Source organism: Boleophthalmus pectinirostris, unplaced genomic scaffold (genome assembly GCF_026225935.1).
Source record: "Boleophthalmus pectinirostris isolate CB_2022bp ecotype Guang Dong unplaced genomic scaffold, ASM2622593v1 HiC_scaffold_12, whole genome shotgun sequence".
NCBI classification, from domain to species: Eukaryota; Metazoa; Chordata; class Actinopteri; order Gobiiformes; family Gobiidae; genus Boleophthalmus; species Boleophthalmus pectinirostris.
Genome location: NW_026571018.1, coordinates 12,263,913 through 12,290,711, shown reverse-complemented (window position 1 = coordinate 12,290,711; position 26,799 = coordinate 12,263,913). Strand labels below are relative to the sequence as shown.

Here is a 26,799-nt window from a genome sequence, read left to right as displayed (position 1 = left end):
GTTGTACTTCCTGATAAAAAGCTTGGCAGTGGTGGACTGATATCTCCTAGCACCTATCTTACCAGCAAAGTAAAATTGCGCTGCTGCTGAGAAAATAGTCCCTCAACATGCAACGATTCAAGCGAAACAAGGTTAGTTTTATTTCAAACATTATTCTATCAACACAGACATTTACATCAACAGTCTGGTGTAATAACAGATTTTTTTTGGGCACTTTGTGGAGTGGGTAAGACTGTTTTTAATGGCATGATAACTATGGCCATTGACATGTACTAGCCTAGCACCAGTGACCTCTGCAAATACAAGGACTGGATGGAATATGTAAAAAAGTGTCTCCACATGTCTCCAACACTCTGGCTCACTAGGAAATTTGGTCCCATGTACAAAATCCTGGACTGTCCCTTTAAGACTTAACGTTAACCATTATTTTTCAAATAGGTGTTAAACTATGAGAGACACTTATGCTCCATGTGTCTTTTACTTTTATGATAAAAAAGAACACTATTATAATCAACTAATGCTTCTTTAAATCTTCAACTAAAATACTGATCAGTTTTCTGCTGATGGTTAGGATTATATAATTATGCAGGATTTATGCGGGAGTCAAACCTGTCACCTGCTCACTGCGAGGAGTGAATACTAACTCCCTGTGGCTCCTTTTGCATTCTGCTCGTACACTTTCTCTAAGTGGGACAGCGGCAGCAGGAGGCACAACATGACACGATGCCAGTTTTCAGATCTACATAATCTCTACATTCAAAATCCATCTTTAATCTGTTGGCAACATTACAATAAGGTGTTATTTTCACAGGAAGAAACATTTCATTTAGGATCAGCAAACCTTTAATAAATCCTCTTTGAGCACAAATAATCAGATATGTTCCACACATTTACATTCACAAATATTGAGTGTTTTTACAGACTTTATCTACAAAATATACAAGAGTTTAGAAACATGATCATGGTTTCATTTTGGTCTCTGACTAATTCATCAATGTCCAGGCCAATAAAAAACAACAACAACAACAACAAAAAACTTAGCTATTTTTATGTTTTTTCTTTTTGTGAACTTTCCCATGGTTTACCGTATATTTCTGACTATATGGTTTGTGTGGTCCTGCAATTTATACTCCGGTGCGACATATATTAAAATTTTCAGACTGACAGCCACGAGAGGCTCTACGCTTGTGTGTCAGTATCTGCTACTACTATTACTCTTGTACCACTGTCACTTCACTGGTTCTACTGCACATGTCTCCTGCAGAAAGAGCCACTGTCTTGCTGCACGGAGTGAAATATTCAGATGAAAACGGTAATCGAGCAGCAGAAAGAAAGTTTGGAGTGAGCGAGAAACTTGTGAGGGACTGGCGGAAAGCGGGAAAGGAGAACACAGCTTCATGGTAACTGGGAGGATGCGTTATGCAACTTTCCTGGAAGTCATTGGACAAAGCCTGAACTTCATTGACACCGAAACCATCCTGTCAGGATTCAGAAAGGCTGGAATAATTCTAAATGGAACTGATACTGAGTCTGACAACAGCTATGCAGAAGAGGAAGCGACGCAGAGTTTGGTAAACTTATGTTATGTTGTTTATGCTATAATTATCTGAAGAACTGTTAATATGTTACGTTAACATATTAACACCTATTCAGCCTGTTTTTCTCTGTTCTATTGTTACTATAACTTGCCTTTCAAGATGAAATATCAGTTCCTGGTCTCTGATTTTATGAAATACATTTCCCCAAAAAGTGCGACTAATAAATGTTTTTTCTTCTTCATTGTGCATTTTTTGGCTGGTGCGACTCCGGAGCGACTTATAGTCCGGAAAATACGGTATTTACATAACTTTTACAATATAGCTTCAGTTTTAATTTGAAGAGAGGTTTTGTGTGATACATTTGAGAGATTTTGATATGTTTTAATGTTAGAAATGTTGCTTCAAAAATACACAAAACATGTCCTTTTTTTATCATGAGCAATCTTTACTCTACTACTACTTGTAACCATTCTACATTGGCTGTAATAAAGAAGGAAATTGGCCAAGATGAGGAACTTGACTAGATATCGGTAGCTTAAAGCAGACCTATTAACCATGTTATAGCCGTTTCCCCTCCTCATTCACCCTTTATCACTGCCATCGGCACATGTTCACTGCTCTGTATTTACTTCAATTTCTGATTTTATATGTAGGATTCAGCAGAGTAATAATTTTGGTACGAATGAAAAACAATCTGGTGCTGACATCTCCATCAATTACTTTTACGGTGACGTCAGCTCCCGTTGGGCACCACAGTTTTCAAATGTGGAAGATAGCGGATTTATTTCTTTTATTAAGTCGTTTTAGATGAATATGGCGATTTAAAATGTGCAAATTATAAACATAAAGATGCACCGGTGTCATAGATTATAGCTACATAGCAGACACAAGCACAATAGGTCTGATTCAGATGCAAAACTAAACTCAAATGCAACGTTTCCATGATCTGCTTCATATTTGACAAGGGTAACTATGTTGACAAAGGATTCTGTAGTTTATAGGATGATCGAGTACATTTTCTGGTTCTTTTCAGCGAAGCCGAGAGTGGGACATCACAGCAAAGGATTATGGGACACTCTCAGCCACTGCAAGGTCACTTCTCCATTTTGGATTTGCCAAAGAGTCAGCACAGTGAGCAGTTCAAATGAATGGTATGAAATGATATGTAGTTTCCAGGTTCACAGATTTTCATTGTAGATTTACTGTTCAAAGGAGTCTCGTATTGACAAGAGTTCATTGGCCAAAAGATGTCCACTCACTTTGACGTGCCAGTCCAAAGATCGCCCCCTGGAGGAGAGACAAAAATGGTCAGTTGATCAAGAAAGTTAGGAAGAAGTCATCTATTCTTTTATTTTGAAAGGGTCTTGAGACATTTCGAGACGTTTCACTTATACGTGTGTGTGTGTGTGTGTGTGGACAGGGTTGTCAAAAGTGTTCAAAATCAGACACAAATCGATATATATCATTTATTAAAGAACTAAATTAGAACATTATATGATATCAAATATATTGAAATATCGTGATATCATATCGTCAAAGTTCACAATAATATTGTGGACCATCACAATATATCGAATTACAAGTCTCATTGCTTAAATTAAGAGTTATGGAGCAGCAATAGCTAAAAAATACAGAGGGAACTACATAGACCATGATCCTTTGCTCCATTTCAGTGCAGACTACAAGAAGAAATAACAGTTCTAAGCACTTTTAAGTCTTAGTTCTTTGGATTAAGTCTTGTCAAGGCATTTTAAGAAGAAAAAATAGCATATTAACAGTTATCATGGGATATTATTACTCCCCTAGTATCAAATCTATTCCTTAGTATCAACATTGAGTTTATAATTTTAGTATTGTGGACATTTCGAGACCTTTCACCTTCACAAGTGTCTTACCTGTATTCGGTGGTGCAGAAGTGGGTGAGCCTGGTCTTTTTGTCGCCTATGGGCTCGAGCAGATACATGCAGCAGTGGACATGGACTGTCTTTGGGACGTCTTGTTGGGGGATGGACACAGAAGACACATACAGGGGGCCAGAGGCGGGGTCAGACTGCCATAATCTGCAAGAAAAAGTTTTAAAAAGTTTGATTTGCAGAAAAGTTCTTTCACCCACCCTTCAACACTCCTGAGCTTGACAAGTAAAGTGTAGTGTCTTGCACAAGAACGCAAGGTCACTAATGGGAGCTTGGATCAAACTAGCGACCTTTAGGGTCAGTGAGAATACACCTTATCAACTGAGCTAACAGATTGTTCCATACTTTTCGATATCTTCTAGTGGAAAATGTTGTATTTAGTGCTGTGTAAAATGTCCGTACCTGAGCAGGCTGTAGACGGTGGGAGATATCGACCCCAGCTCGTGTCCCTGGCTCTGAATCTGGTACTGGTACAGGTCTGAGTCCGGACCAAGGGGACGGAGCCTGGAGTCCCGCTGTAGACGTGGGTCAAAGTGAGAGCGCTCAGAAAGTACCCTCCTCAAGACCACAGGGGGCGGCACGTCCAGCTCCAGACTGGCTCTCCACAAGGGCAGGGGGCTGAGGTCTGGGCACTACAAGGAGAGAGACGGTATGTAAGATTTATATACTGACTTCAGAGATTTTACTATTTAATGTCAGAATTTCAGATGGAGGGCAGGCTAGACTGTTCACTGTTTTTGAACAAAGAAGTAACGAACATGATAAAACTATTTTCAAGATCAGCTCCAAAAACTTGCAATATTAAAACTAATGACGTCCTTTAAGTCCTTTAATTGAACTGGCAAAAATCACGTCTTTTATATTCACTTTTAGTTCATATGTGCTTACAGAAAAGACATTTTGGTACCAGTTTCATGTGGGTAGGTTCAATAATAACTGTGATATTAACCATAAACTAGGTCAAAACATCTGCAATATTTAAAATGCAATTTCTACCATAAAATTCTTATTACACCTTTTTGAGATGTTTTATTTTCATGTAACTAATACTTATGGCTTTTTTATAAATTTCTGCATTTAAGACACTACATAATTTTTCCACCACCTGCTGGTGTCCATGGAGATGATCTCTATTCCCCATAACATATCTATTTCTGATTTGTGGAGAGGCGGGGAGTTTATGTTTTTTAATAAATAGAAGATAAATATATTTAATGCAGTTGCTAAACATTTCAGGTAAAGCAATATCCATGGAGACAAGCTAAAAAGTAAAGTTACTAAGTGCATCAGTGAGTGCGTTTACATGCACATCAGCCTTTACCTTCCTGTAGTCCAGCTGTAGTCCATCTGGAGTGGTGAAACTGGTCCAGACCTGGTCCTGGTCTTGGCTCAGTTTCAACAGAGACTCTGTGCTTCTCTGGAGCTTCAGACAGGACTCGCTTAGCTCCTCCCCCTCAGCACAGTCTCCATGGTAACCAGGTGATTCTGACCACACCCCTTCCTCAGAGTCTGAACCGGTGCAGGTGGAACCGGGCCAGAACACGGGCAGCTGGAGAGAAAAAGACAACGAAAGGAAATTACAAGGAAATTACAAACTGGCAGCAAGACTGGTTTTCTCCATATACGGAAGAGCTCTGGTCACCACTAAACTCAGCCAGGCCTTTATCATTTAGAAGAAAATCTAAACTTTCCACTAACATGTTTAGTGTTCCCCTCATTATTCTGCTCTGTTTTTCCGTCCTCTGTTATCTTTTCATTTTTTTCTTACAGACACATCTTGCATTTCTCTAATTGGTTAATCTGCCCTCTGGAAACTGGGGAGATTAGACCAAGGCCCAATCTACACTGGCCAGGAGCGCAAAAATGGTACATATGTAACTTTCCATGTTAAGGTTAAGTTAGGTTAGTTTATTTGCCATCTGTAGTTAAAAACACATTGGACAAACATCTGCAAAAAGCTCAAAGTGCACATTTAAAAAGACAAATTGATGAGGAAATGTGTGATGTGTGAAATTTGCAAATTTGACAAATCCCACCATATGTTTTCTTAGATGACTGTCAAAGCATTGGGACAACGGGTGGGCAGTGGATTTACCTGGAAGAGTGTGTGCGCCTCTGAGATCATGTGGGCCAGAGCCTGAGTCGCAGCCAGGTTCTCACTGAGGTCCTTCTGATCCGGACCCAGACTGCCCTTCCTCTGGCCTGGTCTGAAAAACACACAAAGGAAAAAAACATCAGAAAAGAAGGTGAAAAATGGCAATATTGTACTTTATTTATTAATTAGAAGTTTGGACAGATTTAGTTATTGCTCTTGCACCATTTGTATCAGACTTTACATCAAAACTACGCAGGGTTTGATGCTCTAAACGTAATTTTGTTGTTTCTTTATTGACAATGACAATAAAAATCTTTAATAATTTAAGTGTTCAGAATACAGTGCTCCAGTGTTATTGCAAGTATCCAGTATTTGATAACTAAACAAATTTTCACACACCAGTTTGAGAACAATGCCTCATTCATTCCACAAATACATGATTTTCGCATCACCTGTTTCGGTGATTGTCCCCGCGGCCCAGGCTGAGGTGGAACATTGAAGGGGCCAGACAGACGGCCATGTTGGTGTGGGTCATGTGGTTCTCCTCTGAACTGGACACGACGTCATGCAGGAAGTAGAGCAGCGTCCTCAGAGCCTCGCGTTGCTCGTCTGGCAGCAGCAAGATGGCCGACTGCACAGCATCCAACTGCACCTCTTTAGGGAAGTCTGTGTAGACAAACGTTCGTATTAGATAATAACTAATGTAAGAGGTGGGAGACATTTGTAACATGTATGTCATATCCTCTACAGTGCTATGGCCATGTGTCTGGATAAATTGCTGTTTAATGCCTTTTCTTTATTTATTAAGTTTACTTTTCTATAATTTAATGCACCTCAGTGAGTTTCAGATTCCTGTTATGCACCGATACTTTACAGCTGATAGCATCACACCCGCAGGGAATATTGATGCTCTGTCTGAGGCTCTGTCACTATATTTTAACACAATCTGACCAGAAAGAATTGACTTTGCTGGAAATACAACAGAGATGATGATTCGTGCTGTTAAAAAAAGTCCCTCTTATATAACACGGCAGTCCCAGGCTACCTAACCTTTTTTCAGTTAGTCACGTTGTCCTTTTTGTTGAACATCAAACGCCTAAAAGCAAACATTTAAAATTATGCTTTGAGATTGTAGTAAAAGTTAAAAGATGATGAAAGGAAATGATGATGGTGAAAATAATATTAGTTGAGCAAAGTGACTAAAGTGTTTATTAAAAAATGAAAAAAATAAATAAATAAAAACAAATAAATAAAAAAAGAGAGAAAAGGAAATTAAATTATAAATTGGCCAAAATATAAATATAAGGGGCCTAGTAGTATGGTTATGCAGCGCTACCACATTACTTTTGTTTTATTTAATTAAATTTGTGTGTGTGAGTTTTGTTGTTTTATATTTGTTGTTTTCTGTTTTGTTTTTATGTTTATTATTGTATTTTGTTAAATGTTATATTGTATTGTCTTTAATAAAAATAAATAAATAAATAAAAAAACAAAAACCCTAAACGCATGTATTGTGTCACCATGGAAACTGCTGAACATTCCACCATAGACATACACATACTTTATTTTACTGGTTTTATTATTTTAAGACTAGTATGATTATTTTAGTAGTTTATTTTGTTATTATTATGTATTTGTGCAGCACTTTGGAAACTGTTTGTGAAATGTGCTATAGAAATAAAGTGGACTGGATTGAGAACACCCTCAGTGTGATGTCAATGCAAAGTATCAGCACATTTCGAGGACTTTTTTAACAACTCACACACCATACTAGTGCGTTCTCATATCTACTGTTGTCCCATATAAATCCTAATATTGATTAATAGAGTTTTGGAAGAATAAGACACCACTGATCGTTGATAAATCGAGTAAACGACTAAAGTCCCGCACCCCCTGGTCCTTACACTGGTAAATGTGCAGAACGGTGTGGTTGAGCTTGGCGCTGAGGAGGGGTTCAGGCAGGTCTCGGAGGTACTGCTTAATCAGGTCGGCCACGTCAAACGCACAAACGCCAGAGAACGAGACCTGGTGCGGACCTGACTCCAGCTGGTCCCTTAGAGCCTGGATCCTGGACTTCAGCCCGGACTTACGGAACACCCCCATCTGAGAGACAAGAGACAACATCAGGTAGAATTATTATCAATTATTATGACTGTTACAATAGTTACAACATTGACTCTTTGTTCAATTATTTAGTTGGAGTTCAATATTTTACTGTACCTTTAAATAAGTATTTTTTGAAGTATGTTCTTATAGTTTCTAACATGTTTTTGTTAATTGCAGCTCAGGTTTAATTTAGATATAGTAACTCTGTGCTAATTTCAAAAAAAGGTTTGTTTACTGGAACAAAAAGGCATTAGGGAGTTTAAAAATATCAATATTTTTTGCATATTTATTTTCTAATGGACATCCAGTCAGAAGTATTTAATTGAGATTTTAAGATCTTAAGTTAATGGTACATTGCGTAACTTTTATAGAAGCTGATTGCAACCATGGAGTTATTACTGCTTTATAGGGACGTAACAACCAAAATATCATCAAAATCTCCCAATAATATGGACTGTCACAGTATATCGAATCACAAGTTTTTTTGCTTACATGCATGGTTTTACAGTAGCAACAGCTTATAAACATCGGAAACTACATATCCCATGATTCATTTCTCTGCAGACAACATGAAGAAATATGTTTTTTACTTGAATTCTTGGGATTATGATGGAAAAAATTCAAACCAAAATCTTGTCAAGGTATTTTTAAAAGCAAAAAAAAAAAAAAGAAGTCCCATCTACAATTATATCAGCCTCTTCAAAATATCGCAATAAACATCGTACTGTGAGATGCATATCGTGATAATATCGTTTTGTGCAAATATAAATGCTAGACTGTTTTGTTTAATGCCACACTGAGGAACATTCTAAGCAAAGCAACAGCATCACCATGGAGACAAGAAGCAGATAAAAGGAGAAGCCTATGACTGAGACTATACATATAAAGTTAGTAAGCAGTTTGAGGCCATGTCTTACTTACTTATTGTTAACTTTCATTACATTTCATTACATTATCAGATTGTTTTTGTTCATAATATTCATACCTGATCCACACACTCGTTTCTCAGATACACCATGGCCCGCAGGACACTAGGGGGCAGCGGTTCTCCAGTCTGCTGCATGTTTACCAGCAGAGGGACTCCAAACACCCTGCGACCTTTCACCTCTGACCCTTTGGACTTCCTCTGCGGTTTGGGCACCGTCCTGAAACACATACATAGAACATTTACTTTATTTGAAATCGACAAAAGAGTGCTCACTAAACATTAAAACTGCACCATAAGAGCCAGGATCTAGGTCACAACGGTTCATTTTAAAGGTCCTACATTACGCAAAATGGACTCTTGTGAGCTTTAAGCCATGTTATAATGTTGTTTCTTCCTCAAAAACAGACCTGGAGTTGTGTTTTCTTTCATTTACACATGTTGGAGTAACCCTTTATTTGTCTGTTTACATCTCCAAAGCTCAAAATGCTCTGTTCCCCCTTGTGATGTCATGAAGCAGAAGTTTTCAAGTTACCCCCTTAACACTGACTGTCACAAATATGCGAACAAACTGTTTGGATCAAGATATAAGCCCAGATAGCGGCTGCATTTCCGATACCGGTTAATGCATATGCAGAACTTTCCTAGGAACCTTTGGCAAGCACTTGTTTCTAGTTGTCGCAAATTTGCAACATACTCAAATTTCAAATTTTTTTTTTTGCTATAGTCAAATTAATAATCTCATCTTAATTTACCATCTACTTAAAGGCAAAAACACATCTATCACATCATCATTATATACATCTATATACATTCAGGTGAAAAGGGGTTAACAACTAACTTTTACTTTTAGTTCAGTAGAAATTGGTAATTACAGGGCTGAAATGATCCAAATGATTCTAGTAAAGGTGCATAGAGTTTGAAAACACAGTGGAGCACTTCCTGTGTTACCACATGATGTCACAAAATGGAACAATGTGCTTTCAATTTGACAAAAACTCAGAATAAATATGCAAGGTTTGTGCATAAAACAGGTGTGAATGCAACATAACACATCTCAGGGTATGTTTTTGATGAAGAAACACCATTATAACAGACCAAATTGCGTAATATGAGCCCTTTAAGGTGTTTTGATAAGTTCAGAGTCATAACTAACTAAATAAATTCATTATAATTTCAGTTTTTCCGATCTTGGTTAGATAAAAAAGGTGAAAAAGCTACATAGTACACATTCTAAACAACTGTAATCTCTTATTTCTGTATTTCATTTCCAAACATTACATGCATACTGACTTGCTATGTTATTAGTTTGTGGACATTTTACTATTGCGCGTCGCAGTTACACAAAAGCAGAGTAAACAGTCGGTGAAGAGGCCCTCATGTCCACAGCAGCACAGTAAATATTCACTCTTCATCCGCTCATTCATAATTCATTTTCCAGGTGCTCTGACGCTCAAAAAACCAAAACAAACTCCGACTGTGTGTGTTCCTCTGTTCAACCACCAAACACCGAAGCATTATGGGAGATCTGTGTTCACTCCGAGCACTGATGCATCATGGGGCCTCTCTGAGGACTGGTGCATTATGGGATTTTCTGCTTTCTATAAACAGCACTGCAGGAGCTGTCTTTGAGAACGGGCCAAAAGAAGTAGTAATAGACTGAATTTTGAGCAGCATATGCTGGGCCACTACAAATATGAATGTTTAATATTTATGGTATATTCTACAGCGTGTTTGAAAGGAAAGTGCAGGTTTTATTTATGTTTTTGTAACTTTGTCACAGTTTTTTGGGCTGCTTGTCTGTGTATGGGGGTCAGACACATATATTAAAGGTGCACTATGTAACTTTTCTGGTGTGGGATCTGACGCCTGCTTGTCTCCATGGTTATTGCTTTGTCTGAAATGTTCCTTAGTATAGAATTAAAGTTATCTATCTTGCATTTATCCAATTACTGGTGCTTTTAATTGCTAAAAAATACCTTGAATAACATGCAATCTTACTGTGAACACGCCATGTCCACAGATCTGACCTGTAACTTGGCCTCATGGAGTCACCTGCTCTTCTCCATGGAGAAAGATACATTTAATGTCATACTATGGAACATTCAAGGCAAAGCAATAAAATCTTTATGGAGAAAGTACGTGGCATAAAAGTTACAAACTACACTTTTATAGTGGAACTAAAAACTAAATCCAAAATGTTCATTAGTTTTTAAAACTTTTTAATAGCATTTTCTACTCTTCCTGGTCATTTTAGTGCAAATTTAGGTAAATTTGCAGCTTTCCCATCAAAAACAATTTAAGTGGTAGGTTTATGAAATATATTTAAAGATCTGTTTAGTATTTTGTGTTAGTTTTTTGGTTTACACAGAGGAGATTGTACACTGACCAGCTCCACCCCTGTCGGCTGGTGGGGGAGTACTTGTCCATGAGAGCTGTGAGGCGCAGCAGAGCCAGCTTCTGGAGCAGGGCCAGTCTGGACCAGGACAGACCCAGGACTCCCCCTGGGTCTGAACCACACTCAGGAGACCAGGAGCCGGGTCCATCCTCCCTGAAGAACACAGCACACAAGAGTCAGGAGAAGGCAAAGAGGGAGAAGTGATGGAGGCTGTGGTTGACTTACATTCACTCAAGTAAAACTGTTTATTGTTGTGGTTCAGATGACATTACAACATTCAAATGATGTTTTAAGGTCCTATATTACACAAAATTGATTCCTGTGAACTTTAAGACATGTTATAATGTTGTTATCTCCTCAAAAATATACTTGGAGTTGTGTTTTGTTTCATTCACATGTTTGAGTAATTGTTTACATTTTAGTCTGCCTACATCCCTAAAGCTCAAAAGTCTTTCTTCCACCTTGTGATGTCATGCAGCGGTAGTTTTCAAGTTAACAACTACCCTTTACCTTTTGTTTAGTATAGATAATCCAGGGCTGAAATCAAATAATTCCAATGAAAATAGAGCACTTCCTGTATCACCACATGACAACACAAGGAGTGTTTTCTGTTTGAGAGAAGAACTCAGCCTAAATGTGCTGGGTTTGTGTGTTAAATGAAATGAATGAAACAAAACACAACTCCAAGTATGTTTTTACAGAGGAAACAACATTATAACATAGATCAGAAATGGCACATTATTAAAAAGCATATTTTTGTTGAACTCTTGGTCTACTCAGTATTAGAAATGATCAGGTTCAGCATTTGTACATTTATCTTTTGGTTCCACTCAATTTCATTTCTCTCCAGCGACTAGGTCTGGAATCAAAATACACTAGACGGTTTGCAAGGACCCCGGAAGTTTTAGATCGTGCACCAGCCAATCAGTGAAGAGCTGTGAAGACATGACGTCAAACTCAAGTGCCTGTGTGGGTCCCTTCTGTGGTACAACACAACAGTAAACAAAGCGGTTGAGTTGAATGTAGACGAAGACATACATTCTGTGTTGGCAAAGATTCCCGAGATCGAGGATTTAAACCCGAAACAAAGAGATGTGTTTGGTGAATTTTATCAAGGGGAAAGACGTTATTGCTCTTCTTCCTATGCGATTTGGCGCATTACATTCGTCACGACCAAATAGCAGCGATTGAAGAAATAAAAAAGTACCCGTCTACCGTCGAGCGAACGAATCCTAATGCTGCGAGGTCAGATGGTTTCCATGAAGTGAAACCGTCTGATGAATCAGACTAAATATACAGTGTAATTAATAGGGAAAACTGGCATCCATACAGCTCTGACATTCACAGTACAATATTATTCAGAAGTGATGGTGCTTTTACTTGTGACAATTTTACCAACTGCATTTTACCCACTGATAATGGAATAGGCAATAAGCATAATTTACTACGGTAGAAATTAAAGTGTATATGAGGTTAGACCCATGACACTAAAATAGTTATGATTAGACTAATAAAAATATATCACAACACTTGTATTTTGTTAAATGAAAAATGTGTTCCTTGTGTGTAAATTGACCCTGGATTTTGAATGATGATTACAGGTAGATAGAGAGATAGAGGTTTTAGATCTCCTGTATTTTTGTACTTTTCTTAGCTTTTTTCCACAAAGTGTCACTTATCTGATGTTAAATTATGATACATATTTAACAAAAGTACAATCCCACCAAACCAAGTACAAATGGAAACCTGTCATATGTATTTAAATGTCCAATAATATGCAAAATTGACTCTTTTGAGCATTTTTAAGCAATGTTTGAATATTATTACCTCCTCAAAAACATACCTGGAATTGTGTTTTGTTTCATTAACTCATGTTTGAGTCATGTTTTCGGTTTTGAGAGGAGAACCTAAATATGCCAGGTTTGTGTGTTAAACATGCACAAATGATACAAATCACACCTCCAGGTATTTTTGATTTGTTTTTTGATGAGGAAATACTAATACACAGATCAGAAAATAACGTAATATGGACCCCTCTTCCTCACCTGTTCAGTCTCTCGTCCTGTTCTTCCCCAGGTCTCTGCTCCTCCTCTGGTTCCTGGTCCATGTGGTGCGTCAGGTCTGTAGACTCAGGGCTGTGGTCTGGGCTCGAGTCCTGGTTAGAATCCTCGTCCTGGTCTTCGGACAGGTCTTGGGTCCAGGACGAGACTTGCTGCTGGAGGTCAGTGATCCGCTCCAAAACCCGGTCCAGAGCTGAGAAGACCTCTTCAGAGCCCAGCCGCCCGAACATCTGAACAGGGGGTTATAGAGCAGGGATTGTAGATCATTAAGAAATATACCACTCAATAACTTCATTCACTTCATGCCAAAGAACCTTTTTGTATTAGATGAGCTACTGTGTCCAAGTTTCCGTTGTGTATCAATAAAGTGGGAGATATAGGATGACATTCATACCATATGCCATACAACTATACAACAACTCACCCTTAAGTAATAGATAACCTCCTGTCAAATCAGTCACTTTTTCATCTTTGCACAGTTTCTCTTTATGACCTTAGCCTCTTGTATACCGGTCAAATGTTTGAAAACACCCTCATTTTTCCAGTTATTTATTGCAGTTTAAGTCGTGCAAGTCCAATGAAGAACTTGAAATGGAACAAAGGTAAGTAATGAACAGACAAAGGTTTAAAAAATAGATTAAAAAAATACCAAAACATGAGTCCAAGTTGTGCCAAAACTACCTCAGGAAAAAAGAACAAGATGGGAATACTTGAAAACATGGAGTGTCTAGCACATTCTCCAGACTTAAACCTCACTGAGCTGGTTTGGGATGAACTGGACAGAAGAGTAAAAGCCAAACAACCTACAAGTGCCACACATTTACGGGAACTTCTGCAACAGAATTGGGAAGAACTTTTTGAAGAATATTTGATTTCTATTGTAAAAACAACGAGCCACGAGTGTGTTCAGCTGTTATATCTGCCAAAGGTGGACACTTTCATGAATCAAAAGTTTAGAATATGTTTTTGTCAACAGTAAACAATAAAAAAACTGGAAAAAGTGAGGTGTTCTAAAACTTTTGACCGGTAGTATATGTATTAATATATGTCTTTATTTTTTTTTATTTTTACTTGTACGTACAGATACATTGTACACATTACATTATAAACATAATTATGCCTTATTTTACACCAGTCTCTTGTTATTTTTGCAACTTATTTAGAATTTATTATTACTATTTATATTGTTGCTCTTTGTTATTATAATATATTGTGACGTGTGAGATACTGTGTCCAAATGATTTCCCTTTTGGTTCAATAACGTTTGTCTGAGTAAGTCCAACATTCACTCCTGGAATTAAAAAACAAAAACAAAACAAAACTAATAATTATCATTGGTTGTTGTTTTGTTGTGTATTATAGATATTGCTGGCCTCATAGGATAAGTGTGTAATTAATTTTGTAATATAATTAATTTAGCAAAACAATTTAACTGTTTAATTCTTTTATTTAATTCTGTCCTTGACCAATCAGAAAGATTTTTACAGCCATGAAACAAAATGTAGGTCCTTGGCTCTTGTAAACATTATGGCTGTTAGCTAAGAGTTATAAAATTACCACTAGAAGTTTTAATTATAAACTTCACCAAAAATGTTAAAAAGTCATCTTGAGTTTTTCTCGTCTCACCTCAGCATGTTCACTCTCGAGCACAGGATGCACGTTGTCATAAACACTGAGGCGCGGTTCAGAACTGATGACGTCACAGCTCGGAGCGTTCTTATTGGCCGACGATAAGGAAGAGCAGCCATGGCGACGCCCGCTGCCCCGTCTCCTCTGGTATCCGTGGAAACTGCCGGTCCTCCAGTTCACCGAGTCCTGGTCCAAGATCCGGTCCCGGAGACTGGGGAAGGTCCCGGTTTTGAGTCTCAGCGAGGTCTCAAAGTCCGGACCGGAGTGGCACAGGTTTATCTGGTTTAAATAATCCTGTAACATAAATACAAAATCAAGATCTGAAACAATCACGTAATGGGAAACTGGGCCAAAACCCTAAGCCCTTGGTGCCTTAGTATTGAATAAAGTTAAGCCCTTAAAATTTTGTGTAAATCATGTTAATACTTAAATGACTTTGGGGCATCTGTGTCTCCATGAGATGTTCTTACTTTGCCTGAAGTAACACAATATTTTTATTTATCTCCGTGGAGACAGGTGAGCAGATCTTTTGAGAGGTGAACCCGCTCACAGTAAGAATATGTAAGATGTTTTTCAAGATATTTTTTAGTAATTTGGAAACTCAGCCTTTTCATGTGTGGCCGTCCGTCAGTGGAACATGTTACCAACTGAGCTGATCATATGTACAAACTATGGCACATTTTCACGCCTGGCGAAACAGTGGCTCCTCTAAAACCAAACCTGCAGCCATAGTGTGGACTGATGAGTGTCTGATGAGTGAAGAGAGATGCTTTGGAGTGAATGAAATGAATGATGTTTTTGATAAGGATGATGTTTTTTAAGATGCTGAGAGAACTGGGAGTGAATGATGTTACAGAATTGTTATGATGCTCTGGAATTTATAAAGACATTCTCTTTCTATGTTTGCTTTTATGAACTATAACATCAACCGGACCAGGTGCTACAGGTGGAAATTAGCACTGGAGCTACAACGTGGTACAAAGCATCTCTCCTGTTAAGATTAATGTAGATTGTGCACTGTCCCTGTCTCATTAAATAAATAAACTAAACTTAAAAAAAATAAAAATCATGTAACTGAATAAGGGCAAAAAATGTTTAATGACCAGGGGTCTCCAACTTGTGGCTCGGGAGGTGTCAGTGGCTCTCTACCCCCTTACAAGTAGCTCACCAGTGGATTGCTGAATGCTGAATAACTCAAAATGTATTAATTACATGACTATTACCACTGTGCACTAATAAAGGGATAATGGTTTATGTTTTATAGGCTTCTAACTGTTCCCCATCTAAGGCTCTGGTATATTTGTTTTGTAAAATTAGCTCACTGAAGGAACAAGGCTGGAGACCCCTGTCCTATACTGTGCAACTTTTTTAAAAATAAAGTAATACATCTTCACGAGAGCAACTGGTAATGTGGTCTGTGAGTATGTTTAATCAAATTAAACAAAAAGTGCACATCAAAGTTCTTGAAGAGATGCAAATGCAAGGAACAGAAAAATAAAAGTGAAAAAATGCATAGCACACTCAGAAGGCCAATGTCCAAAAGCTTTTAAAAACATTTTTAAATAATGTCTCAGCAAAAAAGCCTTCGTCAGATAATTTTTCTTGTTTTAGTAGACCACAGTATACTGGCCATTGGTCTTTTATCATAAGCATTTTTTCACTTTTATGTGGGTATGTTAAGGCAAGAGGGCATTGTAGATATAAAAAGTACTATCCATGAGTTTCAGAATTATGAAGAAATATGAGCTTTGCCATAGAGATAAACAACTTAAAACTTAAGCATGAGGACTAAAAATGTTTATTCAAAAATGGGAGGAAAAGAAAAAGGAAGAAAGAGAGGCCAAAATATATCAATGTAAGGGGGTCTAGCGGTGTGTTTATGCTGCACTACCACATTACTTTTGTTTTATTTAACTAAATTTGCATCTGTGTGTGTGGTCGAGGGGAAATGGGGTGGGAGAGGGTATTAATATTGTATTTGTTGTGTGTGTTGCTTTATGTTTTTGTGTTTTGTTTTTATGTTGATTTTTGTATTGTTAAATGTTATATTCTGTTGTCTTGACTTAAAAAAAACAAACCAAAACAAAACAAAAAACTTAAAATCAATATATTTTACTTTTGATTGGGAAAAGGTCCTCAAAGTCAAGCTGAAACTCACACACCATTCTACATTATACCAGTGTTTACCTGCTGTTCGTTCTGGTTGCTTCTCGTCTCTGAGCAGTTCCCTTTTTTGGTGTTGCTGCGGACCCGGGTCACTGGGCTGGGCGTGCTCACAACACTGCTGCTCTCTGATTGGCTGTGGCTCCTGCTGCTGGTCTCCGATTGGCTGTGGCTCCTGCTGCTGGTCTCCGATTGGCTGTGGCTGCTGATCTCTGATTGGCTGCTGGTTTGAGGGGAGGAGGGGCAGGAAGACACCGGGCTGTTGGGACTCTGAGGACTGAAGAGTTAAAAATACGATCAGTCCTGTTGGCCGTGAATGTCTCTTATTGTTCCATTCAAACAAAAAGGCGAAAAGTCAGGTGTCAAGACAATCTTAAAACTGTCTGCGGGCATTGTGTCTCCATGGTAACTGATAAACATTCTGCCATACACATACTTGTATAACACCCACAGCTTGGGTCGCCACCATTTTAAAGCATTTAAAGGATATTAACAAAAGTTTCAAAGGTCATCTAATGTTGAATCAGAACAAATAATTTAGATTTTTGAATAAATATAAAATACACACATTCAGTCAGCATAAAATAGTGAAATAGAAAAAAGGTGACATCTCCATGGAAACAAACAAATGATGCCACAAGGACAAATTACAAGTCACATCAGTGAAAAGGCAATCCTGCTTAAATTTAGAATTTTTAGCATGTTTTTAAAGGTTTTTTACTCTTTTTTAAAAATCCCTGTAGGGAATTTTTTCTTCTACGTTTGACCCATCACTCAAAGCCACATTGGTTAAACCTGTGAGTGCAGTGAGATCAAATCTTTACTGTAGAATTGTACCTATTGTTCTTGTTCGGGAATGGGTTAAAGGTGATGTCTTAGCAGTAAAAAGCACACGTATTTAGACTTTGCAGCTGATGACTTTGCACTGCTCTATCTGAAGGTTGTTAGCCTTTAATCTGAGCTTTATTTAAACACAATGTGAAGAGAAAGAGCTGGTTTAATTGGAACTACAATACTGCCCTACAAAGGCAAAAGAACAGAGTGTTAAACTGAAAAAAAAAAGACTTTAAAGTTTCTGTTTTGTCCAAACAAAAGTAGAGGGAGGTAGCGCTCCCAAAATTTAAGAATGAGTTGCTATAATGAAGAAATATTTGTATGCGAAAAATATTGAGTTCAAAATTGACCTTTCTACCCAGTACACAGTTACTATCTTTTGCCCTTACATGACTCCTTATTTTTGGCTCATGATACAAAGAGTACAGTATCTGACAGATAAAAGTCAATTCTGAGCTCAGTATTTTTCATAATATGTATTCACATGATAAAGGAGGTCTCAAATACAAACAAAATGACATGAACTCATTTTTGTTCTGCCTTAGGTAATGACAGGTGAATTGATTTGTGATGTTAAACAAGTCCCTAACACATACAAATTACAGTCACAAGCTAGGTAGCATTAGCCAACAGTTTTTCAGCGAGTCACTCTCACCTTTTTGTTGAAAATCAAACTCTTAAACAGGCTTCTCAAAATTTGTTGTTTAAATCCATCTGGTATGTTTTCTTGAGTTTTCAGACAATCTAAAAACATTTTTGGCAATGATTGCTAATGTGTGCATTAGCGGTGTGCAAAAATATTGAAATTTCCAGATATCGTATCATTTAATGTGATGATGCAGTATCAATATTGGCGACGGCTGTATCAATACATCGCCAAGAGTATTTTTTGGTATATTTTACTAAATTATTTTGTTACAGCACTAAGAGTTTTGTTGCTTGTTTAGAGGAAGGAAACTCATTTATGCAACACATTTGACATTGTGTTTCATATGAACTTTGCTCAAGATGTGGTTTAACACAAACTTTTAGTATCACAACTATGATTTAGCCTTTATTTTAATACTGAACCATATCGAATTAATTTGAAATATATCATATCGAACCAAAAGTGCACTGTATTAAGATATGTATCGTATCATGGCCTATGTGTCGAGGTATGTATCATATCGGCAACTTCTTAATCAGGGCATTGTATCTCCATGGTTACAGCTGAACATTCCACCATAGAGATACATGTAGACCCCCCTCCCCCCACTGAATAATTACAAGATGGATAAGTTTAATGCTATACTGTAGACCTATAGAGGCAAAGGAGCAACATCTCCATGGAGACAAGGATGTAGCAGACACTACCAGAAAAGTGACTTAGTGCACCTTTAAACCCGTCTACCATAAACACTTGCCCCTCTTACCTGTGTGCGCATTGTAGCGTGTCGTCCTCCTCCACAGAACTCCCCAGGCTCCTGTTCCCTGCCCAACCTCCTATGGTCCGTCTCAGTTTGAGTTTATCGATCTTCCTCAACAAACTCGTGCCGTTTTTCCTCTGCGCTCTGTCCAAACTTCCGGAGGACCCAGGAGACCCGGGAGAGGGGCAGCTGCTGGAGCACGTGCCCGGGGATCGAGTCTTGTTCTTGGGAGAGACTCCAGGCGAGCCCCAGGTGTGAGTGGAGGTGTGGTCCAGGCCCTCGCTGTCTGAGCTGCAGGAGCTGTAACTCGCGTTGTGCAGAGGGGTAAAGGCGAAGGCTGCGTTAGAGTCTGTGGGTGAGTCGCTGCGATTCCACTTTTTGGACATCCGGTCGTAGCTCCAGTTTGGGCTCAGTGCACAGAAGTCCTCCTCCTCACTGTCAACGTCCTGAAAACAGAAATGGATCTGGAGTCACTTAATGCAAACAGGAAGCTTAAAATATACCTTCAGTAGAATCATATGGATAATTTCAGCCTGGAATTGCCAATCTCTACTGAACAAAAGGTAAAAGGAGCTGTTAACTTGAAAACTACTGCTTTAACAAAACAAAACACAACTCCAGGTTTGTTTTTGATGAGGTAACAGCATTATAACATGGCTTAAAATGTAGCACCTTTAAAGTCATTTTGAGGAAGATTCCAGATAAAGCAAACCATTGTCATTGAAACAATCAGGTGACAACCCTCCACCAGAAAAGTTACGTAGTGCAGCTTTAATATATATCTTTGTTCCATGTAATTTAGATTAGCATTATGAAACTGTAGTCAGGCACTTTTTGTTTTTTTTTCTAATGTTCTTTTTATTATTTCTGAAAGTGGCCAAATGTACACAAAATTCGCACTGAAAAAAGTCGCACTTTTTTCATGTTTTAGGTAGTCTTGCGACTTATACTCTGGTGCAACTTATATATTAAAATGTTCACACTGACAGTTGCGAGAGGGCGCTCTAGGCTTGTGTGTCAGTATCTGCTGCTCCTATTACTCCTGTACCACTGTCACTTCACTCTACTGTGCACGTCTCCTGTAGAAAGAGCCGCTCTCCTGTCTGGGATCATGTCAGTCAATCGCACCATTACTTCTGTACCAGTGACAATAAAAAAAAATAAAAAAAAAAAATAATAATAATAAAGACAATTGAGAAGACTGAATACCACAAACAGAAATTCATATTTTGCAGATTACAAGCTGCAATTAGTGAAATATGAAGCCAAAAAAGGTAATCAAGCAGCAGAATGAAAGTTTGGAGTGAGCAAGAAACTTGTGACAACCAGGAGGATGTGCCACGTAACTTTCCTGGAAGTCATTGGATGGATGGACGAAGCCTAGACTTCAGTAACACCGAAACCATCCTGTCGGGATTCAGAAAGGCTGAAATAATTCTAACTGGAACTGATGCTGAGTCTGATGACAGCTACACAGAAGAGGAAGCGGCGCTCCATTTACCTCCGGAGGTTGCAGAGTTGTTCAGAAGTGACACCAAGGATGAAGAATTGGATGGATTTAGTGATTTGGAGTGAGATGGAGAGTTTGGTAAACTTGTTCGGTTGTTTACATTATAGTTATCTAAATAACTCTTAATATGTTACGTTAACAACCTGTTGTAAATATGAATATTGTACATGTTTTCTTATATTCTCAGATTTTCATATGGCCATAATATAACTCTTATGCAAAGTATTTCATTTGATCTATAATTTAGTTAGGCAGTTTTCTTGCTCTCCTCGTGATCTCTCTAAACAATACCCATAAAACATTGGCATCAACAGCAGCAGTAATCCTCTATCTGATCATAATTTCACTGTACTCTTTAATGATAATGAGAAATAAAGCTCTTTGCCTTTACTTTAAATGGTCCCTCGGTGGAGCGGGGAAACTACTGTCCATAAACAATAGACTTATAATATCCACAGCCCCGGTCTCACAAACATGTTTCAGACCTGAATCATTTCCTCTGAAGCTCAAAAACAATGGACCCTCCACTGCTCCAGAACCCCCCTCCTCCCGCTGCTTCCTCTCAGATATTTATGTCTCCTCAAAACAAACTGCAATAATATCGAGGCAAAGACTGGACCACCACAAATAAGGGAATGAAAGCTAAAAGACTGTAAACTTACCTATGTTGCGCAAAATTCTTGTGAGCGTAAAGTCATGTTATAAAGTCGTTACCTCGTCAAAAACATGCCTGAATTTGTGTTTTGTTTCATTCACACAGGTCTGAGAAATCCTGCATTATTAGTCTGTGCACATCTCCAAAAGTCAAAATGCTATGTTGCACCTAGTTTAAAGGTTGTATGGAGGATTTGTTTGTTTGTTTCAAATTGTCAATGAAAGTTCAAAACAGAATCATAGAGAAGCAACAGCCTTGTAATTATGATGACCAAAAAAAGAAAAAAAAGAATGAAAATCCATCAACAGTGGACGTGGTGGGGGCAGATAAACATCAGCCAATAGATAACAAGGCTACCTCTTTATCTATTGGCCGTTAGGTTGTCAATCAAACTCCCTACATTTCTCGTGTCACTGACTTGCCGAGGCACTGGGATTGCGTGGTTTATGTTCGCCTCTCACGCACTGATGCCATTTACTCAACCAGCACAGTGGTTCTTGCTGTCTTTTTCAAACTGTAGCTCTCAGTTTGCAGAAAGTTTGTTTTAATGACAGACAAGAATTCACCACCAGTTCGCCGCAAAAGAAAGTCAGTTTTTGACGTCGCTGAAAGAAGAGAAGGGGAAAAGGAGCGAAGCACAACATTTAAAAAAGGACAGTCGCTGCATTTCTCTTTCCTTGGAAAATCTTCTATACAACCTTTAAGTTAACAACTACCTTTTACATTTTGTCCAGATTGACGATTTCAGGGGTGAAATTATCCAAATCAGAAAAAAGAGCCTAAATATATAGGGTCGGTGTGTTAAACATATGTTGAATGCAGCAAATATAAATTATAACATAGATCAAATATAAAATAATAAGGGCCCTTTAATTATTCTAAAAAATAACAACGGACACCTGTGAAATTAGATGCTTTGGCAGCAAAGTGTGGAGCTGGCATAATATCCTGAATGTGATTGCTAAACCAGGTGGGGCCTTGCTGTGTAAAGTTTGCGTGTTCTCTTTGTGTCTGGGTGGGTTTCCTCTGGGTACAGTCTGGTTCTCGACCTTTTTTGTCCCAACCCCCTGAGCTTTGTCCCCTAATCTGAGTCAGGTTAAGGTTAAGATATACTTTATTAATCTCTAGTGAAGGAAATATTGGAAGTACCTCATGATCAGAGATTTGTTGAACTCTTGAGTTTATCTTTTTACTTCTCCGGGTCGTTTTCAGGCAGCATACTTTTAATCCTACTTGATTAATATTTTACAGTGTATCAGTACTTTGCCCACCGACTAAGCCTATAAGTGAAAAAGCTGTGCTGCTAAATGACTTGAACATTAGTTTCTCTTGCCGCTCCTTAAGATTTCGCTTTTCTCATTTTTGCGATTCATCCTTTGAAGTGGCCAGATTTTGTGAAATAATGATACATATAATAAAAAAAGTCATCTTTTATGTTTGGAATTGCATCATAAGAGCCATTCGTTTCCTCTAAAACCAGTGTAATCTTCTTTTATGATCTTAGATCTCAGCGAGCAGCTCAATGAATGCAGCAGCAATGTTTAAATACAGCGCCCCCTGCTGTGTTCATACAGGACACTCACCCTTCTTTTGGCTCGGCGCAGCTCCAGTCTCAGCTCCGCACTTTTGTTTAATGTTTTTAATCTCCTGAAGCAGATAGAGGAAGACACAGAGAAATGTCACTTCAAACAGAAGAGATAATTTAAGTCAATACTGCAGGATAAAGACATAGACTGCATTTTTTTGGTATTTTGTATCAAACAATCACTACATATTTTACTTTGTGCTACTACACCAAATCAAATTATGCAAAATCAGCCTTTTCTTTTAATCTTTCAACAATGTTATAATATTCCTTCATTTTCTAAATTATTTGTACATATTTGAGTGATCTTGTGGTCTCAAACCCTCCTTCTGGTTAGGTATACAGTACAAGACCATGCTCTGCTCACACCAGGAAGCTCCTTGCACTGCTCTCCATGCTCGCACCACACAACCCTCCCAGCTCAACCCTGCCCTCACCAAACAGAGAGCGGCAGAGAGGGTCAAAAATGAAACTGAAACAAATAAATCTGTTTACCGTGATAAGTTGTTTTCGGCGAATATATAGCCTTTTCGTAGCATGTTGATCTAAATATGTTATGTGTTAGCAATTAACGTCCCACAGCAGTCACACATGTTGATCATTATGTTATTATTTGGACATTTTAAATCTCAGTATTGATGTAAAATGTCCACTGACTTCCACATTAGAAAACTGCAGTGCCCACAGGGAGCCGACGTCGGAACAAAGAGCCGTGTAGTTGTCTGCACCGTCTATGATTAGCTGCATACCACACTAGTGAGTAAATGGTGAGGGGAAACAACTATTGGCGGTTTTCAGATTCTAAAATGTGATGATGTACTTCCAGGTTGGAGGCAAGACACAGATTTCCCCATTTTGGTGTGAAATTGAAAACCTCTTTAAATCTTTGTGTGGTGTGGGAATCAAATAATTTGTGGATCAATAAAATTTGTCTAAGTCTAAATCTAAGCTTGGGAAAAGGGATATTTTATTTTATTACTTTGCTAATATATTGATAAAAGACATATACATTTTAAATTTTCTAATTTTATATGGAAAATATTGTATTCATTGTTGTAAGTGGAATAATACCAATCCTAATATGTTTCAATTCAAATGCAATATAAATTTTATTTTAAGTCATTAGAAAACCTTACAAATAAACAAGGTAAGAAGATGTTACCAATTTATAAAGAACTGAAATGATCAATCTGAATAATTTAACTACTACTGTATGTCTTTGTGTATTTTGTTTATATGTTTGGTTGTTTATATGTTTATAATAATTTGTAGGCATATACAATAAATTTGATGAAAAAAATAAATAAAATAAAATGTTGAATCTGTTCATTTCTATTACTGACTAGACTCAAATACTCACTGTATTTCAACAAAAATCTGGCTTCTAACAATATAACAGTAATATTATATATCTGTATGATTATACTATTTATCAGTATTAAATAATAATAGGTCTATAAAATGTTGTGATGTCGTCTGAAAGCCAGCAATAACAAGATCAAAAGATTTTGCATAAAAGGTTTGCTTTAATATTAGAGATTGTTTCCCTCATCAGTTCAAAAGCAGATCTTTACCTGCAGAGTGAGTCGAGTGCGTCTTTGTCCAGGAAACTGTGGTCCTGTTTGGCCCACTCCAGGTCTACCGGGAACTTTCCATCTGCAAAATAAACTCTTAGATTAAAGGTGCACTATGTAATTTTTAGTTTGGGGGTCCGTCACCTGGTTGTTTCTATGGATACGTCATTGGTCTGCCTGGAATGTTCCACAGCATGACATTAAAAGCTCTAAGTTACTTGTATTCAATTACAGGTGGTTTTATAGCTCAAAAATGCCTAGAAAAACAGGCATTCTAACTGTGAGCGGGGTTGTCTCTCCACAGATCTGACCTGTAATTTGGTCTGGTTTGGCCTTCATTACAATATAAAGGTTTAATGCCATACTGTGAAACATTCCAGACAAAGCAATAACATCTTCACGGAGAAAAGCATTTGACAGACCCTTCACCAGAGAAGTTCCACAGTGCACCTTTAATTAAAAAAATGAATAAACTTCAATAGATTTAGTAATAGTAATGGTTTTATTTACCTCTGAAAAGCTGGACGTACTGAGGAAACCCCGCTGCTCTCAGCCAATCACAGGCCTCTCTGGCTTCGATCTCTGAAAACAACATTTTCTCACGTTACTTCGGTTCAAGTGCACAAATATTTGCAGTCAATCAGAGGCGTGTTTGTTGAGTTTATTACATTTGCATTTAGGAGACAGCAAAATAAACACAAACAGAGAAATAAAGTGGGTCATTCAGGAACAGGGCTTCTGGGTTTTAACGGGAGGAGACTGAAGAGAGGAGAGGAACCGGGCCAGGCTGGACTGTCAGAATATGTTTACTTGTTTCTCATTTTTACGAGAAGATGATAAAAAGAAATGGTCAAGTCTTCATTTTGATTGCAGTGTTCACAATGTTAAATTATCTGAGTGAAAATTAAACAGGAAATTGTTTGAGTTCAATCAAATTCAATTCAGTGTATTTCTGTATATCCCAAATTTACAATCAGTTTACAGTGTTGTGATTGGTACCAGCAGAAAGTTTGCCTGAGATCCAAGATAAACATTTACAAAGTTTGAGTTCAGATGAGTGTGATTGACAGGTGAATTAGCCAATCAGGGACATGAGTGGTCTGTCTGTATCAAAACAAAAATCCCAGTTTATGAGGTAAAATGTTAAAGTTAAAAATATATATATGTGCATTTCTTCAGAATCAATGAGTGCAGCATTAAACTCTGAAGTGAGTGAAATGTCATTTTGTTCAGGTGACCAATGAGTTTCTTGGTTTCACATATGTCTCTAAAATAAACAAATCCGATTGGGAGGTTTGATCCTGGTTTGAGGCACAATGGAGGGACTGGTCACCGAAAAATACAGAGAGAAATAATTCGGGACAAATAAGTGAAACTAGCTTATTGTACGCAAAACCAAAACAGTATGCAAAAAGACAAGTGTGAGCTCCTGAATGTTTATAGTCCTGTTTTTAGATCCTGGTCTAACCAATGCAACGCTCTCTTCACCGCCTCAACAAAAGAGAGCCGTCCCACCTGCAGGATGTTCAAAACTCAGCCACAAGGCTCTTGACCTGCAGGGCCCACACACACACCTGTTCTAAAAGAGCTTCACTCACTCCCGGTTTTGTATCACGTCCACTTCTAAAATTCTTGTTTTGACCTTTCAGACCCTACATGGCCATGCTCCTGCGTGTACAGCAGACCTCATCAAACCTCACCGCTCGACTCAGCCTCAGGTCCACAGGGCAGAACCCGCTGATTGTCCCTTGAAAAATGTTTTAATGCTCCTTTAAAGCTGTGGGCCTTTATGTCTGGAATGAAATGCCTTTGTTCTTTGGACTCTGTGGATCCCTTTAAAAAAGCACCTGAAGTCTTACCTCTTTGAGCGAGCATTTTATTGATATATTGACTGTATGCACACTTTTGATGATTCTACTGCGAAGCCCTTTGTGAGAAAATGTCTGTGAAAAGTGCAATATAAATACATTCTTCTATCTCACTCACAGGTTAGGGTCCATAACACAGGACCTACTGCATTGAAATCATTGCAGCGATTCTAAAGGTTGGCCTCTGTATTGTATATTTAGACAGGAAACTCTTTTCTTTAGTTTTCTGTTTATTTTAGAGATTGAACTGTGGAGCAAGCACGTATCCCACAATCCTTTGCCCCTCCCAAGTCCGAGACCCACCGTCGCACTTCCTGTCTCTGAGGCCGGACCGTAAGTCTTATCTCAGAGAATCGGCCAATCAGAATAAGCCCTTACAGTCCCACAACGTAAAAGGTGCACTACGTAATTTTTTGGCTTGGGGTCACTGCTCTGTCTAGAATCTTCCACAGTATATTTTACATTTATTCAAATACAGGTGGTTTTATAGCTCAAAAATGTCTATAGAAACAGGCATTTTTACTGATCAGCGTTGGC

General features: G+C 38.1%; 1 protein-coding gene across 1 annotated transcript in view; it reads right to left on the bottom strand.

Annotated features, from left to right (window-relative positions):
* Positions 1-826: 826 nt before the first annotated feature.
* Positions 827-26,799, bottom strand: part of si:dkeyp-23e4.3 (rho GTPase-activating protein 7) — a 118,533-nt gene continuing 92,560 nt past the window's right edge. Inside the window, exons 4-19 of the mRNA XM_055148905.1 lie at positions 24,905-24,976; positions 24,395-24,476; positions 22,819-22,882; positions 19,077-19,516; positions 16,852-17,104; positions 14,662-14,958; positions 13,021-13,265; positions 10,967-11,128; positions 8,638-8,797; positions 7,451-7,649; positions 5,999-6,212; positions 5,547-5,658; positions 4,773-5,000; positions 3,854-4,083; positions 3,434-3,598; positions 827-2,825 (exon numbers count right to left, since the gene is read on the bottom strand). Of these exons, the coding sequence (XP_055004880.1) occupies positions 2,738-2,825; positions 3,434-3,598; positions 3,854-4,083; positions 4,773-5,000; positions 5,547-5,658; positions 5,999-6,212; positions 7,451-7,649; positions 8,638-8,797; positions 10,967-11,128; positions 13,021-13,265; positions 14,662-14,958; positions 16,852-17,104; positions 19,077-19,516; positions 22,819-22,882; positions 24,395-24,476; positions 24,905-24,976 (3,011 nt within the window). The 3' untranslated portion in view covers positions 827-2,737. The remainder of the gene's footprint in view (positions 2,826-3,433; positions 3,599-3,853; positions 4,084-4,772; positions 5,001-5,546; positions 5,659-5,998; positions 6,213-7,450; positions 7,650-8,637; positions 8,798-10,966; positions 11,129-13,020; positions 13,266-14,661; positions 14,959-16,851; positions 17,105-19,076; positions 19,517-22,818; positions 22,883-24,394; positions 24,477-24,904; positions 24,977-26,799) is intronic.